General features: G+C 53.7%; 2 protein-coding genes and 1 non-coding gene across 7 annotated transcripts in view; all 3 read left to right on the top strand.

The window, feature by feature from the left end:
* Nucleotides 1-3,319, top strand: part of POLDIP3 (DNA polymerase delta interacting protein 3) — a 30,045-nt gene extending 26,726 nt beyond the window's left edge. For all 3 annotated transcript variants that reach the window (XM_009234448.3, XM_009234449.3, XM_054543566.2), the window contains one exon: nucleotides 1,086-3,319. In XM_009234448.3, the coding sequence (XP_009232723.1) occupies nucleotides 1,086-1,263 (178 nt within the window). In that variant the 3' untranslated portion in view covers nucleotides 1,264-3,319. The remainder of the gene's footprint in view (nucleotides 1-1,085) is intronic.
* Nucleotides 3,320-3,373: 54 nt separating this feature from the next.
* On the top strand, nucleotides 3,374-24,215 carry LOC100432608 (ribosomal RNA-processing protein 7 homolog A). 3 transcript variants are annotated; one of them, XR_008517804.2, is made up of 8 exons: nucleotides 3,374-5,081; nucleotides 7,052-7,177; nucleotides 7,916-8,033; nucleotides 8,404-8,501; nucleotides 8,877-9,075; nucleotides 10,292-10,430; nucleotides 20,468-21,028; nucleotides 24,114-24,215. XR_008517804.2 is itself a non-coding variant. In XM_054543567.2 (6 exons), exons 1-6 carry the CDS (start codon nucleotides 4,878-4,880, stop codon nucleotides 10,375-10,377), a joined length of 831 nt encoding a protein of 276 aa, XP_054399542.1. In that variant the 5' UTR covers nucleotides 3,374-4,877; the 3' UTR covers nucleotides 10,378-10,726. The 3 variants fall into 3 exon arrangements, 1 of the variants encoding a protein (XP_054399542.1); XR_008517805.2 differs by lacking the exon at nucleotides 20,468-21,028; XM_054543567.2 differs by lacking the exons at nucleotides 20,468-21,028; nucleotides 24,114-24,215 and having other exon boundaries at nucleotides 10,292-10,726.
* LOC134761235 (U6 spliceosomal RNA) lies at nucleotides 14,536-14,639 on the top strand. The gene has a single exon (XR_010139562.1). It is a non-coding gene; the product is annotated as a U6 spliceosomal RNA (small nuclear RNA).
* Nucleotides 24,216-24,414: the final 199 nt, after the last annotated feature.

The following is a 24,414-nucleotide window of genomic DNA, read 5'->3' as shown; positions in this document are numbered from 1 at the left end:
CAGGTTGGTTTCAAACTCCTGGGGTTAAGCAACCCTCTCCCCTCAGCCTCCTGAGGACCTGGGACTATAGGCGCACACCATCACGCCCAGCTGGATTTGGCTTTAAGTACAATGGGAAGCCATTGAAGGCTTTTGTTACACACAGCTGAGTATACATGCCTGGCCCAGGACTGAGGGATGTTTTGAAGCCTGAGATGCATAAAATGTTGAGACTGTGAGGACTTCACATTCTAGATAAGGAAGCAGATACCAGGGAGGAGGTTAGACTTGCCAGGGTGAGTGGGATAGTGTGAGGCAGGCCTGAAGTAGACTTTGAGATTTAAAAAGACTAGGATTTGAACCCTGGGTAATGAATTATGTGATTTGGATAAGTTCTTAAACTGTGTTCTAGGAATAAGAAATATTTCTTAGGGTTTTGTAACCCAATAAGTTTGGGAACCACTGGGCTAAACAGAGTTACATCTGTTTCACTTTTGGGCTTCTCAGATTGTGTAATGTGCTAATGTATGTTACCATCCAGAAGGAACATGCAGTGTTTCCTAAACTTAAAACCACAATTAGCCAGGTGTGGTGGCATGCACCTCTAGTCCCAGTTACTTGGGGGGCTGAGGTGGGAGGATCGCTTGAGCCTGGAAGATCGAGACTGTAGTGAGCCATCATCATGCCACTGCACTTCAGCCTGGGTGACAGAGTGAGATTCTGTCTCAAAAAACCCCACAAAACCCTAGAACATAGAGCACTGCCTGCGTCTCCATTTTCTCATCAGTAAATAAGAAAAACGCAGCCTGGGCCACATAGCGAGACCTGGTCTCTACAAATAATTTTTAAAAATTAGCCAGGCATGGTGGTACACGCCTGTAGTCCTAGCTCCTCAGGAGGCCGAGGCAGGAGAACTGCTTGAGCCTAGGAGATGGAGGCTGCTGTGAGCTGTGATTGAGTTTGCTGCAAGATGGAATGAGATGAAGGGGTATGGAAAGTGTTACACCCAGTGCCTAGCTCATGACAGACGCCCAGTAAATGGTGGGTCCCCTCCCCATCTAAGGAAAAACTGACAAGAATTTTTGACCCTTCTCTGCTCTCCACAGGCGGCTGAGTGACAGCCCATCAGTGAAAAAGGAGAGCGAGCTGCCTCGCAGGGTGAACTCTGCCTCCTCCTCCAACCCCCCTGCTGAAGTGGACCCTGACACCATCCTGAAGGCACTCTTCAAGTCCTCAGGGGCCTCTGTGACCACGCAGCCCACAGAATTCAAGATCAAGCTTTGAGCAGGGGAGTGAGGCAGCCAGAAGTGGGGGCAGAGGAGGGTGGCTCTGTTTCCCCAAGGCAAAGCTTATGACCAATGGGCCATCGGACTGGAGACCCCTGATTGTGGGAAGGGTTGCCAGGGGTAAAGAGCTTCCTCACTGGATGGAACCCGCCTTTCTGTGTTGTGTTCTGCCCTGTGCTCTTCTCTCTACGTTAACGTTTCCTGTAGTATGTTTCTTCTCCGTCTCATCGCCAAGGTAGGCTTGTGTTTTTCAGTGTGTGCCTTCCCCAGCCTCAGCCCCAAGCTGATTTCTTATCTGGAAATGGTACACTGAATTCTCTGGGTGGCTTTCTTGTGGCCCCATGGGATGCAGCGCAAGGGCTGTCTGAAGGACCCTGCTTTTTCAAGGGGCCGAGGGGCTGCCTTTCCTTTGTGTGTATTAAGCTTTTCAAACAACGGAGGGGATGGAAAGCCCTGGTGTCCTGACGGGAGCCAGGTCGGCCTGAGAGCTGTGCTGCTCCTCTGTCTTGTCAGTGGAGGTGCCTGGGTGGGAAGCAGGTCTCAGGTTTCTTGTCCTCTCCCCAGTGGCTCCAGGCCTCACTAGTGGCAAGGGCAGGATGAGGCTGCACCGCTGAGAAGAGTCTATCTAAGCTCTTGGCTTGGAGTCCCGTGTCGTCTCCGCCCAGAGGAAGTTCTCCAGAGTTCACCTTTCCCTTTTCCTTGAGTTGTGCTGAATGCCCCACCCCAGCTCTCTTTCCCTTCTGGGTGTCTCTGCTGGGAGGGGGCTGTGTTGTGAGCTCTCCCGGTTCTCGCCTCGCCTGGCACTTACCACACCCTGGTTTTGTGTAGCCACCAGCTCTCTTTTGGTTGTGCCTTTGAAAGGCTCAGCCTCCCATTCTGCAATGCTGTGGGTTTGGAGCTTATTTGAATGGAAGAGGTCAGTTTGCTCCTGGCTCTCCATTTCTGGCCTCAGTTGTCTACAGGACAGTGGTCAGGGATGCCTGGAGGCATATATCCAGCTGCCACCAAGGGGCACTGTTTGTTCCTACTTACATGAGTGACCCATCCATCCATGACCAGAGAATTATTTTCCTGCCTTGGCAGAGGAGGAGGAGTCAAGGGAGCAGGGCAGCTCTACCAGGCAAGCTGTTTCCCCAGCATAGGCACAGGCAGTTGGGACAAAACTTCAGAGCCCAGGCAGTCCCTGGTGTCACTGAGTGGTCCCCTGCTGGTTGGGAATGAAGGAAATCCAGGCTGGCAGAGCTGGAGCCAGTTGGGGAGCATGGTTCTGGGAGCTCTGCAAAATCAGTAGCAAGTACTGGGAAAGGCGCATGCCGAAGATACCAAGAGCTCCCAAGATTTGCTTGAGGCTAGCCCAGTGAAGAAAAACCAGAGACTCATGTTTCCAGAGGTCAGTCTGTCAGGCAGGAAGGACCCAGGGTTTGAACCCAGCTTCAGTGTGCAGGCTCTGAGGCTGCCCAGGCCGGGAAAGTCCAAGGAAGGGGCATGGTGCTGCTCCACTTCCAGTTCTTTTAAAGAATGCTGCTTTTTATTCTCCTAACCCTTTCAAGTGGGTGCAGACTTCTCCTTAGAAGCTGGAAGACATTCCTCCCACACTTTACCCTTCCTGGCCCAAGAGAGCATCCAGAAGGCAGTAGGACCTGGTTTTTCAGGTACTGGGAGCAGGGGGCTCACTGCTTGCACTCTGCTTAGGGTAGGGATGGTAAATATCCTGCCTGCATGGCTTTACCCTCCCTCTCATCCCAAAGCAGGTATCTTCTGGTTGTCACAGAGTTTCATTGAGTCCAGCTGCAGCCACGTGGCCATCTGGAGCTGGTGCTATAGGTGACCATCTGGTACATTGAGGGGACCTGTTTGCCTCCTCCGCTCTATAAGCAGCCATCTTGGGAGACCGGGAAGAGAAGTGGTGGGCTAGTCCTGTGTCCTCCGCCACTTCCCATGCCTCTGTGTTACCCATCTGTGTCTCCTGTGCAGGAGGAGAGGAAGGGGCATTAAGAGATGAAGGGGGATGATGTATTACTTATCCATTTCTGAATAAACATTTGTTATTCCTACCTTTGAGTTATCTTTTTTTTTTTTTGAGACAAAGTCTCTGTTGCCGAGGCTGGAGTGCAGTGGCACTATCTCAGCTCACTGCAACCTCCGCACTCAGACTCAAATAATCCTCCCACCTCAGCCTCCCAATTAGCTGGGACTACAGGCGTGCATCACCATGCTTGGCTAATTTTTATAGAGATGAGGTTTCACCATGTTGCACAGGCTGGTCTTGAAATCCTGACCTCAGGTGGTCTGCCTGCCTCATCCTCCCAAAATTGGAATTAACAGGCGTGAGCCACCACGCCCAGCCAAGGGTTTTAATCTTGCAGGGATTTCAACATTTGGGGTGCAACTTAATTATTTAAAAAATAGAGACAGATTCGTGCTATGATACTCAGGATGGTCTTGAACTCCTGGGCCCAAGTGATCCTCCTGCTTCAGCCTCTCAAAGTGTTGGAGTTACAGGCATGAGCCACTGCTCCCCACCAGGGATGCAAATTACTTGATACTCCTCTCTTCAGAAGGTGGGGTCCTGTGCCCCTCCTGAACCCAAGTGTGCTCTGTTACTACTTTGACCAGATGTGACTCTGCCATTTCTGGGCCTAGGCTTTTAAAGATGGTCACTTCTCCATTTCCTGTGCCTGGAACATTCTCTGGGAGCCTTGACACCACATTTGAAGTTGCCTATTGGGGCTGGCATGGTGACTCACGCCTGTAATCCCAGCACTTCAGAAGGCCGAGGCAGGCAGATCACATGAAGTCAGGAGTTTGAGACCAGCCTAACCAACGTGGTAAAACCCCGTCTCTACTAAAAATTACAAAAATTAGAGGGGCGTGGTGGTGGGCACTTGTAATCCCAGCTACTCAGGAGGCTGAGGCAGGAGAATCATTTGAACCTGGGAGGCGGAGGTTGCAGTGAGGTGAAATCACGCCACTGCACTCCAGCCTGTGCAACAGAGCGAGGCTCTGTCTCAAAAAAAAATAGTTGACTGTCGGTTCGGCATGGTGGCTCATGCCTCTAGTCCCAGCACTTTGGGATGCTGAGGCAGGAAGATTACTGGAGCTCAGGAGTTCGAGACCAGCTTGGGCAATATAGTGAAGCCCTATCTTTACAAAAAACGAAAAATTAGCTCAGCTACTCAGGAGCCTGAAGTGGAGGATCATTTGTGCCCAGGAGGCGGAGGTCGCATCGAGCTGTGATCATGCCACTATACTCCATCCTGGGCAACACAGTGAGACGGCAGAAAAAAAAAAATAGTTGACTACTGACTCTCATATCTAATTGCCCACCTGACAACTCCCCTGAGTGGCCTAATGGACACAGAGAACTGATCTACTCCATTTTCACCCCCAAGCTGGCCCCTCTCCTGCAGTCTTCCCATCTCAGTCGATGGCAACACCATCCTCTTAGTTGCTCAGACTGAAAACCTAGCAGCCATCCTGGATTTCTCTCACACTGCCTATTCAACGTGTGAATGCATGAGTGGAAAGCTGAGTTAGCACTCGTGACTGGCCGGGGTCAACTCTGACATTCACTCCCACTTTCCGCGCGCTGATTTGTCTCTGAGCGGATGAATGTTGGGCCCTGGAGGGCGGGGCCGGGGAGGCGGGCTTGGAGCGAGGGGGCGGGGCAGGCGCCACGGAAACGCGCTCGCGCCGGCGCCGAACCACAACTCCCGGCGGCCCCCGCGCTCCCGGGTGGCAAGATGGTGGCGCGCAGGAGGAAGCTCGCAGCGCGGGACTCGGAGGACCGTATCCCGAGCCCACCGTGCTACGCAGGTGAGGGGCTCCGGAACGCGAGACCGGGGGCGGCCAACATCGCCGGGAGGTGTTTGGGGGCTGGCTGCGGCCGAGGGTCCCCAGGAGCGGCCGCATGGTTGGGTGTGAGCCCCGGTGGCCCCTGGCCCCAGGCTCGGCAGGTCTTGAGGTTCCGAGGACCCACGCGGCGCCCTTCTGCCTGCCCACTCTCCCAGGGCGAGCCCAACTTGGTCCACGTTCCCTTGGGTGAGTCCACCTCTGTCCACACCCTCTTGTCCAGGTGAGCTCATCCCCTTCTCATCGCCTCTGCTCCTAGTCCAGCCCCCATCAGCTCTTACCTGGGCTGTTATGGGCCCTCCTACTCAGTTGCTCTCCTCCTCTTGCCCTTGCTTCTGTTCTCCACCCACGTGCCAGAATGTTCTTTTTAAGGCCATTTAGATTAGATCCTGTCTGACGCGCCTACGATAGGCCCCACACCCACTGCATTCCCTCCAGTGGCTTTATCAGGTAGCTTCTAAAACAAAAACCAGACTTCTTTTTTTTTTTTTTTTATTTATTATTATTATTATTATACTTTAGGTTTTATGGTACATGTGCGCAGTGTGCAGGTTTGTTACATATGTATACATTTGCCATGCTGGTGCGCTGCACCCACTAACTCGTCATCTAGCATTAGGTGTATCTCCCAATGCTATCCCTCCCCCCTCCCCCCACCCCACAACAGTCCCAGAAGTGTGATGTTCCCCTTCCTGTGTCCATGTGTTCTCATTGTTCAATTCCCACCTATGAGTGAGAATATGCGGTGTTTGGTTTTTTGTTCTTGCAATAGTTTACTGAGAATGATGATTTCCAATTTCATCCATGTCCCTACAAAGGACATGAACTCATCATTTTTTATGGCTGCATAGTATTCCATGGTGTATATGTGCCACATTTTCTTAATCCAGTCTATCATTGTTGGACATTTGGGTTGGTTCCAAGTCTTAGCTATTGTGAATAATGCCGCAATAAACATACGTGTGCATGTGTCTTTATAGCAGCATGATTTATAGTCCTTTGGGTATATACCCAGTAATGGGATGGCTGGGTCGAATGGAATTTCTAGTTCTAGATCCCTGAGGAATCGCCACACTGACTTCCACAATGGTTGAACTAGTTTACAGTCCCACCAACAGTGTAAAAGTGTTCCTATTTTTCCACATCCTCTCCAGCACCTGTTGTTTCCTGACTTTTTAATGATTGCCATTCTAACTGCTGTGAGATGGTATCTCATTGTGGTTTTGATTTGCATTTCTCTGATGGCCAGTGATGGTGAGCATTTTTTCATGTGTTTTTTGGCTGCATAAATGTCTTCTTTTGAGAAGTGTCTGTTCATGTCCTTCGCCCACTTTTTGATGGGGTGGTTTGTTTTTTTCTTGTAAATTTGTTGGAGTTCATTGTAGATTCTGGATATTAGCCCTTTGTCAGATGAGTAGGTTGTGAAAATTTTCTCGCATTTTGTAGGTTGCCTGTTCACTCTGATGGTAGTTTCCTTTGCTGTGCAGAAGCTCTTTAGTTTAATTAGATCCCATTTGTCAATTTTGGCTTTTGTTGCCATTGCTTTTGGTGTTTTAGACATGAAGTCCTTGCCCATGCCTATGTCCTGAATGGTAATGCCTAGGTTTTCTTCTAGGGTTTTTATGGTTTTAGGTCTAACATTTAAGTCTTTAATCCATCTTGAATTGATTTTTGTATAAGGTGTAAGGAAGGGATCCAGTTTCAGCTTTCTACATATGGCTAGCCAGTCAAAAACCAGACTTCTTAACGTGTGTGGGCCACGTGGTCTGGCTGGTGCCGACCTAAAGCTCTTTCTGTTCCTCTGAGGCAACATGCTTTTTCCCGCTCTGAGTCCTTCAGCGGCGCTGGACCCCTGGCAGCGCCACCCATGGTGGAGGGAGGCTTCGGGATGGCCCTGCGGATGCTCACACTTGGCTTCCCTCTCCCTGCGGCAGGAGAGCCTGTCCCGCCTCCTGTCCACCTGTGGCCCTCTGCAGTCTGTAGAGTTGCAGGAGAAGCCGGACCTGGCCGACAGCCCAAAGGAGTCAAGGTCGAAGTTTTTTCATCCCAAGCCAGTTCCGGTGAGCCGCCAAGCACGGGGTTCCACTAGAGTGAGGGGGGTGGGGCACCGTCCCCAGTGTGTTGGGGGAGCTGGCAGTGGGACGTCAGAGCATTCTCTGGTCCTGAGCCCATCCTCACCGTGTGTGGTGTAGGAGACTGTCCGGGTGACAAAGCCTGCGATTCCTTCCCAGATTTGCCACATCCTTGCACTTCCTGCCTGGCTTTTCCGTTCCGTGTTAAAGCTCAGGGACCGTCTCTGCTGGCCGCCTGCAGGGCCTTCCCCGGCTCCCCTCCTGCTTCTCCACTGAGGGAGCTCCTTCCCTAGGCTTGGGGGCCGGGTCTCCAGGAACACTGTTCTTCACAGCTTTCTCAGTGGCCCTGGAGCCCACACCTCCTCCCCACACAGTGGCATCTGGCATGGTGTGTGCGCCCAGGCCTGGCTTCCAAAAACCTGCCCTGGCCCAGGGCGACCCCTGCGTTTCACTGCATCCCTCCCGTGACTGGAAGAAAGCCTGTGTATCCCCTCTTCCTGGGGAGGAGTAGGGAACAGCTGTCACTTCCCGCAGAAGCAGGATCACTGAAGTGTGGCTGCCCCTGACCTGGATTATGGGATGGCCTGTGGTTCTCCTCATGGCTCAGGAATAGCCTAGCACCGTCTCCCCTGGTGTAGCCACTGGCTAGGCTGAGGGCAGGCCTGGAGACCTTGTGCCAGACGTGGGAAGGAGCCCCCAACCTCTGACATCTCTCTCTCTCTTCAGGGGTTCCGGGTAGGCTACGTGGTGTTCCAGAAGCCAAGTGGGGTGTCAGCGGCCTTGGCCCTGAAGGGCCCCCTGCTGGTGTCCACAGAGAGCCACCCTGTGAAGACTGGCATTCACAGTTAGTACTGCGGGAGGTGTCTGACACCTCCTTTCTGGGCTCCGGGTTGGCAGGACACTCTATGGGGACAGTGTCTGAATGTCACAAGCCAAGACCATGCTCCCTGAGAGCAGCGTGTGGAGGCCTGGGCAGGAGGACCATGGGGCTGTGTCTGGGTCCCCAGGGAGTCGTTAGCCTGAGCCCCTGGCACAGAGCGGCACAGGCATACTGGGCAGGCAGAGCGAAGGCCCAGCTTGCAGCCCCTGGAATTTCCTTAGCACCTGTGCCCCGGGCCCTGTGGGAAAAGGTCCCAGTTTGCCTGGCAGGCCCTGGAGTGGGGCCCAAATGCCAGGCCTGAAGAAGCCTCGTTTCCTGGCTCCCTTTTCCTCAGAGTGGATCAGTGACTACGCAGACTCCGTGCCTGACCCTGAGGCGCTGAGGGTGGAAGTGGACACGTTCATGGAGGCGTATGACCAGAAGATCGCTGAGGTAGAGGCCCCACAGGGTCGGCCGAGCACCGCATCACCCATGTGGCTGTGGGAAGGTGGCGCCCCAGAGGGAGGGCGGTGGCGGCCTGTCCTTGGCCACTCTGTAGAGGCCAGGCTCCCTGTTTCCCTGCTGGATCCTGGGCTGCCTGGCTGGGTGACACATGTAGTCTCCACATGGTCTACAGTGGAGAAGGAGGCAGCGCCGGCAGGTCCGTGCCCTCCCCGCCATCCTTAGCCCCACTACTGTGCTGGGAGGAGGGGAGCAGCCCTCCCCTGCGGGGGCTTAGGGCAGTTCTGACTTTGGGAGGAGGGCATGGAAGGCGCACTGCTAGAGGTCCCACGCGCCCGCCGGACGACGGGATCACCTTCCTTGCAGGAAGAAGCTAAGGCCAAGAAGGAGGAGGGGGTCCCTGACGAGGAGAGCTGGGTGAAGGTGACCCGCTGGGGCCGGCAGCCTGTGCTCCCCCGGACTGAAGCAGCCAGCTTGCGGTTGCTGGAGAGGGAGAGACGGAAGCGCGCCCGAAAAGAGCTGCTCAACTTCTATGCCTGGCAGCACCGAGAGCGCAAGATGGAGCGTAAGCCACCCCCAGCTCATCCTCAGACCCCTCGGCCTTGGCCCCAGCCATTGATGAGGCCTGTGGCCAGCGCTCCCGATGGCAGGCACTGGACCTCAGGGACGGGGAGGGAGGGCATCCTTAAGCACAGGGCTCGGACCAGGCTCTGTGGAAAGAGGCCCAGCCTGGCAGCACCCTGTGTGGCAGTCCCCCATCACCCCCCCGAGGCAGATGCATTTGCTCAGTGGGTGGGCACCCTAGGTCATCAGTGCCCTCCTCTGGGCCCCTGTGCACTTAGTGCTGGTGCTCGTCAGCCTCCAGCCAAGGAGTTCGAGTGCAGAGGGGGCTTCTGAACCCACTGTGGGTGCAGACAAGGTGCTGCAGAATATGTGTGTTGGGTTGGTGGTGGTGGGTGCGTGTGTGTGTGTCAGGTGGCCCTGCACAGCGTGCGTGTGTGTGCTGTGTCAGGTGGCCCTGCACAGCGTGTGTGTGTTGTGGTGTGTTGTGGTGTGTGTGTGTGTGTCAGCTGGCCCTGCACAGGACCCTCCCATGGCTGTGTACCCGATCGCCTGTGGCCCACTCCTGGTGCTGCGGCTGAGCCTCCTGCCCCACTGCCTGGTGTCCCTGTCTACAGTACAGCTTCCCTATGGGCCCAGGGGAGGGTTCTCCTGGCCCTGGCTAGGGCACAGGGATGGGCTCTGTGGCAGGCCCTGAGCTACCCGCCCGGTCACTGGTGCTTTCCCTGCCTGGCTGGCCCTCCTGGCTCCCGCTCGTGCTCGCTCTAGACCCTCAGCTTCCCCCTCAATGCCGTCAGCCTCCCGCTGACCTAGGCCACCCGGTGACCAGAGTTGCCATCTGCATTCGCCAGCACAAGGGCTGGGGTCCCTTTACTGATTGTCAGGATTCTCCAGGCCGAGCGGTCAGGACTCCTTCCTTCCCCCTTGTGCAGGGATGGGGGTGGGGGCGGGTGCCTTTGCTTTGTCGCTAGGGCTTCATCTCCAGGCTGGGGGTGCCAGCATCTCCCACTTTGGCCTTGCCCTTGGACTCGGCCTGCCAGAGTTCTGTTTCCTGACAAGATCCAGACCCTGCCCCCACAGCAGAGCTGGGAGGGGGATGGGTTGGAGGGAGACATAGCCCCACCCCCCACAATAACTGGGAGCCGGCTTGCTCATGCCCCATCCCTCCTCCCCCTGGGGCACGCTCTCTGACCCTGCCCCGCGCCTCTTCTCACCCCCAGATCTAGCGCAGCTGCGCAAGAAGTTCGAGGATGACAAGCAGAGGATCCAGCTGCTGCGGGCCCAGTGCAAATTCCGACCCTACTGAGCCGTGAGAGCCGCAGTGGATGGCTGGAGGTGCAGGGCCAGGAGGAACACGAGGTGAGGCAGGGCCTGCAGCTGTCTGAGAGGCTGAGCTCTGGCAAACTGGCCCCAGGTTAAAAGCCACCACGTCCAACAGCCCAATGAGAGTCCACAGCGGCCAGGAGTGAAGGACCAGGCCACTCCTCGGGTCTTGTACTTCAGCAGTCCTGGGGACCTGGGTGTGCCCAGAGGAGGACTTGACCCTTCCAAGTTCTGCCTCCACACCCTCCTCTCAAGGACCCTGGATGAATCTGTTCTGTTCTCCCTTTTCCCTCAATGCAAAAGCCCTTGCTGGCAACGAAACAGCCTCAAAAGCAGTGAGAATACAAGAACCTTTTATTTTCCATCCAGTGGGGCAGCAGGGAAAGGCTAGGTGGGCCCATCCCACCCTTCCTTCCTCCAGCTGGCTGGAGATTATTAGCCAGGAGACAGCAGCCCTGGAACCCAGACTCTGTCTCCCGCTTGAGGCCACAGATGTTGAAGTTGGAATCTCGCTCCTCCCCCTGACTACCATCCTAGGCTGGGCCTCAAGACCAGTGAGGCCTGTCCCCAGCATCCCTGGCCTTGTTGTGGGGCTCAGGAACTCAGAGTCCCCGAGTTGAGTCTGGGAGCACTAGGTCTTCATAGTTCAGGCCCAGAGCTACAGCTGGGCTGGGAGCGTGTGTGTGCGCTGTAAGAAGGAGCTGATGATACTGGCCACGTGCTGGGGTTCGCACATGTGGACACAGTGATTGCCTGGGACTTCCACAAACTGGAACCGCTGGAGAGGGGAGGGGGTGGGTGGTGAGGTGTGGCCAGAGGAGCCTAGGGAGCTCCATGGGCCCTGGGGTCAGGACCCTCCCACAGCCTTCCGGCTCACTGCAGGTCAGGAGCGCCTCCCACAGTGAGTTTCCCCCACACACGGCTCCTTGGAGCCCCGACAGTCCATAGCACCCCAGGAGGTGTCCAGCCCTAGGGACTTGGAGGACTCCCAGGAGTCTAGGCCAGCTGAGTTGTGAAGTTGCATGGCAGGAACAGGGCGGGGCCAAGGCCAGGGTTGCTGTGATTGTATCAGAAGAGATCCCCGTGAGAAAAGATAATGAGATGACGTGAGCAGCCTGCAGACTTGTGCCTGCCTTCAAGAAGCCACACAGGGCCGGGCGCAGTGGCTCATGCCTGTAGTCCCAGCACTTTGGGAGGCCGAGGCGGGCGGATCACGAGGTCAGGCGATTGAGACCATCCTGGCTAACACGGTGAAACCCCGTCTCTACTAAATACTAAAAATACAAAAAATTAGCCAGGCATGGTGGTGGGCGCCTGTAGTCCCGGCTACTCGGGAGGCTGAGGCAGGAGCATGGCGTGAACCCAGGAGGCGGAACTTGGAATGAGCCGAGATCGGGCCACTGCACTCCAGCCTGGGCAACAGAGCGAGACTCTGTCTCAAAAAAAAAAAAAAGCAGCCACACAGGAAGGCCCTGCCTGCCTTGGCTCTGACCTGGCGGCCGGCCAGCCACAGGTGGGCTTCTTCCCTTTGCGGTGACAACGCCAAGAAACCTGCAGTGGCCCCAGGGTCAGGTGTTCGTGGGTAGGTGACCATAAAACACCAGGTGCTCCCAGGAACCCGGGCAAAGGCCACCCCCACCTACAGCCAGCACGCCCACTGGTGTGATGGGTGCAGAGGGATGAGGCAGTCAGGTGTTCTGCTGTGGTTTGGGAGCCTTAAAAATGTGCGACTAGGCCGGGTATGGTTGGTGGCTCCCTTCTACAAAACCAGCATTTCAGGAGGCCGAGGTGGGCGGATCGCCTGAGGTCAGGAGTTTGAGACCAGCCTGGCCAACATGGTGAAACCCCATCTCTTAAAAATATAAAAATTAACTGGGCATGGTGGCAGGTGCCTATAATCCCAGCTACTCAGGAGGCTGAGGCACGAGAGTCCCTTGAACCCGGCAGGGGTTCCCCACCAAAGGTCTGTTTCCTTAATTCTGATTACATGTGTCCCCACGTCTCTAGAGACTGACCACAGTGGAGCGTGAGACCTGATAGATCCTGGTGGTCACTTGTTGGGCCTGGGGGCAGACCGGGGGGGCTTCCCAAAAAAAGATCTTGAGCCTCAGCGATGTGGTCAACACGCAGAGAACTTGCAGCCTCATGCCAGGGCTCCCTCCCGGAGACTCCTGGCGCCCATGTCTCCTTGGGGGTGACTGAAGGGGATGGGTCCAGACTCACTTGATGAATAGGACGTGGGCCTGCAGCTTCCTGATGGAATGCGCACACAGCTCCCTGCTGACGTAGTCAGCGCTGTTCTCTGGCTGCAGACACAAAAACGGTGAATTCTCGTCACAAGGCACGGGCAGTCTCGTGGGCATGAAACCCATCTCTGTTGGGGTGGCTAAGCCCTGGTGAGGGCACCTTAGCCACCCACCCTGGGTCTGACCCCACCACATCACCGCCTCATCGAAGGCTCTTTAGCCCCTGGTGGCCAGAGACTCCCGCCCTCTCCAAGTCTCTTCTCCCCTCTTCCTGGGCTCGTGGCTACCCAGCCTGACTCCATTTCCCATACTCCTTTGCCACCGGGTATGGCTGTGTGATTAAAGGCAGAGAAGTGAGTTGGGCCACTTCTGGGCCTGGATTTTAGGACTTAGGTGTGGCCCTTCCACACCCCTTTCCCAGTCCATACGCTGCACCTCATGCTGTCCCCTGCCAGCCTGGGACAGGCTTCTTGCCAGGAGGAAGAAACTTGCTGGGATCACAGTGCAGGATGGGCACTCCACGATGGCCCCTGCCGGCCTCCTCTGCGGCCCTGCCTGCCCTGCCTTGTGACTGTTTCACGTCTGGATGGTGGGGATGTGGCCAGCTCGAGTGAGATGTGCTGTAGGTGTGACACGAAGCTGGATTTGGAAAACTTAGCACGCAAAATAATGCAAATCAAGCTTTATGTTGATTACATCTTAAATCACATTGTGGATGTTAAAATATGAGAACAATTGTTAGAGCCTTATTTATTTATTTGAGGCAGAGTTTTGCTCTTGTTGCCCAGGCTGGAGTGCAATGGCGCGATCTCAGCTCACCGCAACCTCCGCCTCCCGGGTTCAAGCGATTCTCCTGCCTCAGCCTCCCGAGTAGCTGGGATTACAGGCATGCACCACCACGCCCAGCTAATTTGGTATTTTTAGTAGAAACACGGTTTCACCATGTTGGTCAGGCTGGTCTTGAACTCCCGACCTGAGGTGATCTGCCCGTCTCGGCCTCCCAAAGTGATGGGATTACGGCGTGAGCCACCGCGCCTGGCCTTGGGCCTCTTTTAATATAGCTGCTAGACAATGTCAGGTTCCACGAGGCTCACACTCTGCTTCCATTGGACTGTGCTGCTCTGATCTGGGGACTCGAAGGGCAGGAGCTCTCAGCATTTTCTCCATCCCTAGTTCTCAGCATACGGAGTGCAGAGGAGAAGCTTCATAAATGCAGCAGAGTGGATTAATTCCGGGAAGCTCCCGTAAGGACCAGCTCCATTAAGTCACACTCGATACTCCTCCACCTCCACCATTGTGAATATAAAATTGCTATGGACACACACACACACCCGTGAAAACTCACTGCCCTGGTTCCACCCTGGCCCTCCAGCTATTTGCTGCTTCTCAGACCAAAATTACCTGAAGTGCCTTCCCTGAAACAGGGGTTCCTGTACTGTTCCCAAGGCCTGTGTGCTCTCATATGTCAGCTGCCACATCTCACAGCGGGGTGTGACCAAGCCTTTCGGGCCTGCACACAGGAGGGCCTTCCTGGGCACAAGGTGAACAGGCAAACTTGACCCTGTCTCTACTAAAAACACAAAAATTAGACTGGGCACAGTGGCTTATGCCTGTAATCCCAGCCCTTTGGGAAGCTGAGGCGGGTGGATCGCCTGAGGTCAGAAGTTCGAGACCAGTCTGGCAAACGTGGTGAAACCCCATCTCTACTAAAAGTGCAAAAAATTAGCTGGGCGTGGTGTCAGGCACTTGTAATCCCAACTAGTCAGGAGGCTGAGGCAAGAGAATTGCTTGAACCCAGGAGGCAGAAGTTGCAGGGAGCCAAACTTGGGCCACCGCACTCCACTCTGGATGACAGAGAGTAAGACTTGGTCCCTAAATAAATAAATAGAATGTAGGTGCTTTGCTTCAGCAGCACATACACTGCCAAATTGGAACAACACAGAGATGATTAGCGTGGCCCTGTACAAGCATGATATGAAAATTTGTGAAATGTTGCTTTGCAAGAAAAAAAAATTCAGATCACCTGAGGTCAGGAGTTTGAAACCAGCCTGCCCAACATGGCGAAACCCTGTCTCTACCAAAAATACAAAAAATTAACCCAGCATGGTGGAGGGTGCCTGTAATCTCAGCTACTCGGGAGGCTGAGGCAGGACAATCGCTTGATCCCAGGAGGCAGAGGTTGCATTGAGGTGAGATCGCACCACTGCACTCCAGCCTGGGTGACAGAGTGAGACACCGTCTCAAAAGAAAAAAAATTATGAAAACGATTTTTTTTTTTTTTTTTTTGAGACGGGGTCTCACTCTGTCGCCCAGGCTGGAGTGCAGTGGTGCCATCTCGGCTCACTGCAATCCCTGCCTCCCAGGTTAAAGCAATTCTCCTGCCTCAGCCTCCTGAGTAGCTGGGACTACAGGCGTGTGGCCACCACGCCTGGCTAATTTTTGTATTTTTTGGTAGAGGCAGGGTTTCACCATGTTGGCCAGGCTGGTCTTTAACTCCTGGCCTCAAGTGATCTGCCTGTCTTGGCGTCCCAAAGTGCTGGGATTACAGGCGTGAGCAACTGCAGAAACTTAAACTTAGCTGGCCAGAAACTTAAAAAATAAGAGAATTTTGGGCCAGCCCCATCTTGGAATGTGTATCTTCTGCAATTTAGTTTATGCCCTCACGAAGTCTTTCCATCCCTGGGAAGCCTCCTCCTTCCAGCATTATGGGTGACCACAGCTCCCACTACAGAACAGGTCACATAAGCCACGGTCCCTAAGGACAGGGAAGGGGGCATCTCCAAAAGCCAGATTGACTAGGATCTGGCAATCAACTCCCACCGCGAAGGTCAGCACACACAAGGGACAAACCACCAGTGAGTGAGCCTCGGTGGGTAGGGAGGACCACCCAACAGCTGGTATTGGAATAACTAGCTGTTCATCTAGAAAAACAATTACAATGGCTGGGTGCAGTGGCTCACAGCTGTAATCCCAGTACTCTGGGAAACTGAGGCGGGAGGATAGCTTGAGCCCAGGCATTCAAGACCAGCCTGGGCAACGTGGCAAGACCCTGTCTCTACAAAAGTAAAAAACTTAGCTGGGTGTGGTGGTGCACACCTGTAGTCCTAGCTACTTGGGAGGCTGAGGTGGGAAGATCACTTCAGCCCAGGAGTTTGAGGCTGCGTGAGCCATGATTGAGCCATGGCACTCCAGTCTGGGTGACAGAGGGAGACCCTGTCTCTAAAATTAAAATAAATAGACCAAATACAGTGGCTCATGCCTGTAATCCCAGCACTTTGGGAGGTCGAGGCAGGCAGATCACCTGAGGTCAGGCGTTCGAGACCAGCCTGGCCAACATGGTGAAACCCCATCTCCACCGAAAATACAAAAATTAGCCAGGTGTGGTGGTGGGTGCCTGTAATCCCAGCTACTTGGGGACTGAGACAGGAGATTCGCTCGAACCTGGGAGGCAAAGGCTGCAGTGAGCTGAGATAGTGCCACTGCACTCCAGCCTTTGTGACAAGAGCGAGACTCTGTATCAATAATAATAATAATAATAAAATTAAAGAAAAATAGAACTTTTAAAACATGAAAAAAAAGAAAAGAAAATGAATCACTACCTGACACCATGCTCAAGAACAAATCCCACATGGATCAAAGACAAACACGTTAACATTCCCAGACCATTGGCCGACGACGCCCTGGTCCAAGCCTCATCTCTGGGCCTGGACAGCACCTCTCAGCGGTCTCCCTGCAGTTAGAGCGTCCCCACCTCTAATGACAGTGTCTCACATGTGTCCAGTGTTCTACCACTTTTTAACAATCACAAAATAGCACAGGCCATGAGCACCTGAAGCGACAGCACTGTGCCAGGCCACTCAACACACATGACCTCACCTAGTCTCGACAACAACCCTTCAAAGGCAGGCCCAGGGCTTGGCTCCCCTAGCCAGGCTGCTCCTAAACCAGCTGAGTGAATGAAAGCACTTTCTTTTTGCACGTGAGACAACCAAGGCTCAGAGAGGGTAAGCACCTTGCCCAAGGTCCTACAGCCCCTCAGTGGCAGAGATGGCCAAGTTTCTGTTAATACAAGTGCTCCAGTGACACACTTCCAGGCCTCCAGATGGGACGCTGTTTTTGAGAACCTCTGTCATCCTGCCCTTCCCCTCTGTAATCTTCACAGCCTCTATCAGGAATCCCCCTCAACAGATGCACCGAGCTGACTTCGAGCTTTTCCCTGTGCAGCAGCCAGTACCTGGAATGTCTCCCTCCTCTCCTCACCTCCATCGACTGTATTTAATGCCACCGAAGTGCACACTTACAACTGGTTAAATCGACAATCATTATGTATTATGTTAGCTATGTAATTTCTTTTTTTTTTTGAGATGGAGTCTCGCTCTGTCACCCAGGCTGCAGTGCAGTGGTGCTATCTCAGCTCGCTGCAACCTCTGCCTCCCATTCAAGCAATTCTGCCTCAGCTTCCTGAGTAGCTGGGATTACAGGCGTGTGTCACCACAGCCGGCTAATTTCTTTTTTTTTTTTTTTTGTATTTTTAGTAGAGAAGGGGTTTCACCATGTGGGCCAGGCTAGTCTCAAACTCCTGACCTCAGGTGATCCACCCGCCTCAGCCTCCGAAAGTGCTGGGATTACAGGCATGAGCCACCACGCCCAGCCTGTAATTTTCAAAAACGACAGACGCTAACAGGCAAACCTTGGCAGGGGACCCAGAGGCAGCGGTACTCACCCTGGTGAGCCTCTTGTCTCTGTTCAGAACCAGACCTGGAGATGGAAGCACAAAGACAGCGGCATCAGTGCTATCCGTCAGGGTCAGCGGATGTTCCGTGACTTTGCTAGGACCCCCCAGGCCTTTCCAGCCAGGGCCCATTTCTCCCACCTGCCCCCGACGTCTTCAGCTGCCCAGGACTCCCTGTCCTGGGGTCCAGCTGGAGCAGGGCTCGACCACGGCCACCTGGCCACAGACCTGTCGGCCCACATGGGCCCTCACTGGCCACCCCAAAGGGCCGGTGCAGAATGAGGGCAGGAGCTTAGGCTAACAGCCGCGTGGATAGTGGAGCTCTCATCTCTGAGAAACTCATTCATTCCTTTAGTCACTAGGAAGAAGCAAATAAGTACCAATGGTGTCATTGGTTGTGGTGACCTGAGAACGTGCCCCTGCACTCCAGCCTAGGTGATAGAGCAAGACTCTGTCTCAAAAAAATCAAACAACACTAAAAAACCATACATATATGATATACGAACAAGATTTTGGTGGGGGGGGTGCCTAAGCCACCTGATTCTAAAGTTCACATGGAAAAATTACACAGGCTAGAATAGCAGGAGATCAGGCACCTGTAATCCCAGCACTTTGGGAGGCCGAAGTGGGAGGATTGCTTGAGACCAGCATGGGCAATGGAGCAGGACCACAAAAACACTAAAAAATTAGCCAAGGCCAGGCATGGTGGCTCAAGCCTGTAATCCCAGCACTTTGGGAGGGTGAGGCAGGCGAATCACGAGGTCAGGAGTTCAAGAGCAACCTGGCCAATATGGTGAAACCCAGGCTCTACTAAAAATACAAAAAATTAGCTGGGCATAGTGACAGGTGCCTGTAATCCCAGCTACTTGGGAGGCTGAGGCAGGAGAATCGCTTCAACCCGGGAGGCAGAGGTTGCAGTGAGCCAAGATTGAGCCACTGCATTCCAGCCCAGGTGACAGGGTGAGACTCCGTCTAAAAAGAAAAAAAAATTAGCCAAGCATCGTGGCACACTCCTGTAGTCCCAGCTACTGGGAATACTGAAGTGGGAGGGTTGTTTGAGCCCGGGAGGCAGAGGCTGCACTGAGCCAAGATCCTGCCACTGCAATCCAGCCTGGCCAACACAGCAAGACCCTGTCTCAAAAAAGGAAAAGAAAAAAAGACTAGTAGAAAAACTGTAAAAGAGACATGAAGGGAGACGGTCCCGTCAGATGTGAAAATCCTCAGGCCGGGCGCGGTGGCTCACGCCTGAAATCCCAATAGTTTGGGAGGCCAAGGCAGGTGGATCACCTGAAGTCAGGAGTTCGAGACCAGCCTGGCCAACATGGCGAACCCCATCTCTACTAAAAATACAAAAATTAGCCAGGTGTGGTGGTGGACACCTGTAATCCCAGCTACTTGGGAAGCTGAGGCAGGAGAATTATTTGAACCCAGGAGGTGGAGGTTGCGGTGAGCCGAGATTGTGCCATTATACTCCAGCTTGGGCGACAAAAGCAAGACTCTGTCCAAAAAAAAAAAAAAAAAAAGAAAGAAAATCCTCTGTCTGGCCTCAGTTTAAAACGTGTGGTACAGTAAGATCATAGACAGGCAGTCAGAGACAGACCCAAGTACAGATGGGCATTCAGTGTCTGACCAAGGCAGCCCCTTACATGAACAGGGGAACAGGGTAAAGATAGACTTGCCTAAAAATGGCATTAGGCAGCTGAGGAGCCATCTGGAAAAAGATGAAGACACATTCAAACCTCACTCTGTATACTAGATAAGGATCCAATGTAGTAAATATTTAAATGCAAGTCCTAGACCCAAAATAATATTAGTATCAAGCATGACCTTTTAACTATGACTCAAATTCCAGAAACCATACAAAAGACATATTTTCTTTCTTTCTTTCTTTTTTTTTTCTTTGAGACAAAGTTTCACTCTTGTTGCCCAGGCTGGAGTGCAATGGTATGATCTCAACTCACCGCAACCTCCACCTCCTGGGTTCAAGCAATTCTCTTGCCTCAGCCTCCCAAGTAGCTGGGATTACAGGCATGCGCCATCATGCTCAGCTAATTTTGTATTTTTAGTAGAGACAGGGTTTCTCCATGTTGGTCAGGGTGGGCTTGAACTCCCAACCTCAGGTGATTCGCCCACCTCAGCCTCCGAAAGTGCTGGAATTACAGGCGTGAGCCACTGTGCCTGGCCTAGAAATCTGTATTTTTACATAAAATCTTTCTATTTAAAATAATGGCCCTTGTGTTCTGGCCCTTGTGCCCTTCCTCCGAAAAATAAAAAGGGTACAATAAAAAATAAATAAAATATGGGCAATCTATTCAAAATTCCCCCCATGTCAAATGTTTTTGTTTAAACTGCACAAGTTAAACAAATCATACCTGCAACCTGAATGCAGTCCAGCTTATGATGAAGATTTGAGCCTCCCCCACAGCATGGGGCTTCAGGGGTCTGATATTTTTGTTTAGCTTTTAAGACAGGGTTGGCTGGGTATGGTGGCTCACACCTGTTATCCCAGCACTTTGGGAGGTCGAAGCAGTAGGATCGCTTGAGTTCAGGAGTTCGAGACCAGCCTTGGCAACATGGCAAAACCCCATCTCTACAAAAAAATACAAAAATTAGCCAGGTGTGGTGCTGCACATCTGTGGTCACAGCTACTCAAGAGACTGAGGTAGGAGGATCGCCTGAGCCCATGAGGCTGAGGTTTCAGTGAGCCAAGGTCACGCCACTGCATTCCAGCCTGAGTGACAGAGCAAAACCCTGTTTTTAAAAAAACAAAAAAAACAAAACACAGGAAAAAGACAGGGTCTTGCTAGAGTGCAGTGGCACAATCATGGTTCACTGCAGCCTCGGACTCCTGGGCTCATGTGAGTCTCCCAGTTCAGCCTCCCAGGTAGCTGGGACCACAGGTGTGCCACCATGCCATTTATTTTTGAATTTTTTGTAGAAATGGGGGTGTCTCCCTATATTGCCCAGGCTGGTCTTGAACTCCTGATCTCAAGAGATCCTCCCACCTGGCCTCCCGAAGTGCTGGGATTACAGGCATGTGTGAATATGCTTGGCCAGGGGCCAGATACTGACACAGACTGTCCCTCTGTCTTTAGGGCACCCCAGGCAGAGTAGACTCCTCCCTCCTTCATGGGAACACCTCGAGATGGTTTCCAGAAAGCCAGTATTGTGGAGCTTGAACTTAGATGAGAAGATAAAGACCTCATCTTTGCTGCTCTCTCCCCATCCTGCACCACCAGCTCACACCTCCAGGCCTGTCCTGCCAGCTCCTTTCTCCTCCTGGAGTCCGTGGGAGCAGCTCCCGCACCTCCACTGCTTTGCTCAAAAGTCACCTTCTCATGAGGCCCACCCAGACCCTCCTATTCAAAAGAGGAAGTGGAGCTGCAGCCTCTCCAACAATGCTCGCTGCCCTCCCCACTCTGCGTCCTCCACGAGCCCTCCCCTCCTCACACACTCTGTAACCCACCCGGAAGACCTCACAGACAAGCCAACAGGCTCCTGAGGCTCCCAACAGCCAGAGAGGTGGGAACAGATACTCCCTCCTCACAGCCCTCGGAAACAACAAGCCCTGCCGAGGCCTTGACCTTGGACCCTGAACTCCGGAACTGTGGGGGAATGTGTCTTGGTTGTTTAAGCTCCAGATTCTGGAGGATCAGGTTGGACGATGGGGACGGGGGAGGGAGGTTATCCCAGTTCTCTGCCCGGCTGCAGAATAGAATGTGAACTCTCAGGTGCTGTGGGGCTGGAGGGAAGCATTTGGGAGGAACCTACATTGTCCTTGAAGCACTGGGTTGGGGGTTCTGGCTGGGTATTGTCTTCTTTTAGGTTAACGCTGGGTCCCAAAAGGCCACAACTGCTGCGAAGGGCTTGTCCACACACAACGTTCCAGCCAGCTGACCACTTCCCCAGACCCAGGGGTCACCTCCTTCTCAGCCCTCCCTCTTGCCTGTCCCCTCACCCCCGACACCCACATAGGGGTGCCTGGTCAGCATCCTGCATTCATTGTTTCCTGTGACCTGGGCCTAATCCAATTCCCCAGGCTCATCCCAGATTAGCTCACTTCCGTGCCTGGGGCTCCCTAGGTCAGCCATCTGTGAGGCATGTCCAGGAAGCCTGGGCCCGGGGTCCTTGACCTCCCCTCCCCATGATGGGTTTCCAGGGAGGCAAGATAAAGGTTCACCCAAGATGATCACGAAGACCCAACTGGTCCCAAACTGGCGACCCGAGGCCAAAACAGCCCAAAGGTGCCGCTCCTTAGACCCTCAGGGGATGCTATCCATTTCTGGACTCATGACACCTAAAAATACATAGCTCAGCAGATCAACTGCAGAGCTGAGCAACTGGCAATTCTGGCCACACGAGACTGAATTCCCACTTGATTAGCACCGGCCCAGCTGCCTACCAGGGTGGGCTGTCTCCAGCTCCAAAGTCCCTACGCATCCCGTAGCCTCCCTCCCGGCCGGCACCCTCAACTCCACAACACACGCCCCCACCCCCACCCCCAGGTGCTGGAGTTTCTGACCCCCGCCTCACTCAGCACTTTAGAAAGGGAAGGCACATGCCCACCTCGCCTGGTCCGATGAGCGCAAAAAACCCAAGACCTTGTTTGTCACCTGAGCAAACAAGGGGAGTCTAAAAGGGAAGGGACCGTCCCAAGATCACTGAGCTGGCAATGTCAGGAAGCCAGGTTGTGTTGCCCAACTTAGCACATTTTCCATCCGACGACACCATCTCCCTCCAGCTGTTCCCTCACCTTGGGAGAGCTGCCTCCTGGACCAACCCTCTGGAGCAGGCCCCGCCATGAGTCTCTTTCTAGAGGACCGTGTATTTCCTTCGTTACATCTAGAAAATGTCTAACCGCTCATGTGCCTGTTCACCTGTTTATCATCTACTTCTCTTCCAAGAATCTAGGCCTCTGCCCAGACTCTTCCTTGCTCAACTCCAGGGGGCGCCATTTGTGCGCAGCCACCCCTGGAGTTGTGATGCTGGAGGTCTGGCCCCACTGAGAGAGGGACAGTCGGCTCTTGCTCACTGCAGCCTCATTGAGCTGGGCCTGTAGCAGACCCTTAGAAAAGACTTCCTGGGCCAGGCACAGTAGCTCACACCTATAGTCCCAGCTACTCAGGAGGCTGAGGTGGGACGATCTCTGGAGCCCGGGAGGTGGAGGCTGCAGTGAGCCATGATGGTGCCACCACACTCCAGCCTAGGTGACAGAGTGAGACCTCGTCTCATAAGAAAAAAGAACCAAAGAAAGAAAAAAAAATTCCTGGGTAAAAAGCAAAGTACACAAATCGCTTGTGCCAGCTGCTGCTCTGAAACCAAGATACACCAGCTCCACCTCTCCATTGTGAAAAGCCTCTCCCAAGTCACTCAGCCCCTGGGACGTCCTCACAGCCTGCCCCTGGCGCTGGGCACCCACCCCAGGTCCAGCAGAGCATGGCCGCGACATTCACCAACATTTAGTGCAAGACACCTGACCAAACTCTCCCAGAGCGTGGCTTTCTGGGATGTGCAGTAGCTGTATGGCCTCACCCGGGTTGCTTGGCAATGCTGAGCCTTGGTTTCTCCTGCTGTAAATGGGATGAGGGTGAGGCAAGAGGGGGATTCAGTGAGATGCTGTTTGCAAAGCACATAGTATCCTGCCTGGTCTAGAGCAAGTCCTTGACATCCTCGGTAAGAATAGTGACAAATATAAAATGGCTTTGGACAGCAGAGTCCCTTACCTGTGGCCACCTTCTTGGTTCCTCTTTGCAGGAGGAGCTCCCCGCACTCCTCACTCAAGTGGCTATTGCTCTTCAGTAACCTGGGGAGACAGAAGGATGCTGGGTGCCTGGAGGCCAATAAAAAGGAGGTCAGATAAAAAGGAGAGGAGGGCCGGGGACGGTGGCTCATGCCTGTAATCCCAGCACTTTGGGAGGCCGAGATGGGCAGATCACCTGAGGTCAGGAGTTCGAGACCAGCCTGGCCAACATGGTAAAACCTCATCTCTACTAAAAATACAAAACTTAGCTGGACATGGTGGCGTGTGCTTGTAATCCCAGCTACTTGGGAAGCTGAGGCCTGAGAATCACTTGAACCCAGGAGCCAGAGGTTGCAGTGAGCTGAGATTGTGCCACTGCACTCTAGCCTGGGGAACAGAGTGAGATTTGGTCTCCAAAAATAAAACAAAACAAAAAATGGAGACAAGGGCAGTGAAAGGGAGGTCACCCGCAAAGCGTGCATGTGTTCTGTGATTTTGTCTTTTTTTTTTCGTCAGAGTCTTGCTTTGTTGCCCAGGCTGGAGTAGAGTGGCGCGATCTGGGTTCACTGCAAGCTCCGCCTCCCGGGTTCACGCCATTCTTCGTTACATCTAGAGAATGTCTAACCCCTCTTCTGGATAGACATTCAGGCGCCCGCCACCACCACGCCAGGCCAATTTTTTGTGTTTTTTAGTAGACATGGGGTTTCACCATGTTAGCCAGGATGGTCTCGATCTCCTAACCTTGTGATCCACCCACCTCGGCCTCCCAAGGTGCTGGGATTACAGGCGTCAGCCACTGTGCCCGGCCCTTGTTTTCTTTTTAATTGAGACAGGGTCTCACTGTCACCGAGACTGGAGTGCAGTGGCATGATCATGGCTCTCTGCAGCCTCGACCTCCTGGGGCTAAGCAATCCTCCCCACTAAGGCTGCCGAGTAGCTGGGACCACAGGCGTGTGCTACCATGACCAGCTAATTTTTTATTTTTTATTTTTTTGCTACAGGGTCTCGCTATGTCTCTCAAGCTGGTCTCTAACTCCCGGGCTCAAGCTATCGTCCCACCTCAGCTTCCCAATGTGCTGGGATTACAGGTGTGAGCCACTGCGCCTGGGCTGTGTCCCGTGTTTCAATGGCATGTTTACAGCGGCAGGGTGTGTGTGTGTGTGTGCGCGTGCATGTGGTGGGGCAGTGGGGGTCTTCTCCTCCTTCAGACAACAAATATGTGTGGAGCTCCGACCTACCAGGCCCACCGCCAGATGCAAGAGGCACAAACATGACCAAATCAGCCATAGTGGGGGTTGCGGG

The sequence above is a fragment of the Pongo abelii genome, chromosome 23 (genome assembly GCF_028885655.2).
Source record: "Pongo abelii isolate AG06213 chromosome 23, NHGRI_mPonAbe1-v2.0_pri, whole genome shotgun sequence".
In the NCBI taxonomy this organism is placed as follows: Eukaryota; Metazoa; Chordata; class Mammalia; order Primates; family Hominidae; genus Pongo; species Pongo abelii.
This window is presented reverse-complemented; position numbering and strand designations above follow the sequence as displayed.

Bases quoted from the DNA above. Each gene is read 5' to 3' on its own strand.
- LOC100432608 (XM_054543567.2), top strand. From the start codon at position 4,878: ATGTTGGGCCCTGGAGGGCGGGGCCGGGGAGGCGGGCTTGGAGCGAGG. The intron at 5,082-7,051 runs GTGAGGGGCTCC...TCCCTGCGGCAG, and splicing joins GAGCCCACCGTGCTACGCAG to GAGAGCCTGTCCCGCCTCCT. The intron at 9,076-10,291 runs GTAAGCCACCCC...TCTCACCCCCAG, and splicing joins CCGAGAGCGCAAGATGGAGC to ATCTAGCGCAGCTGCGCAAG.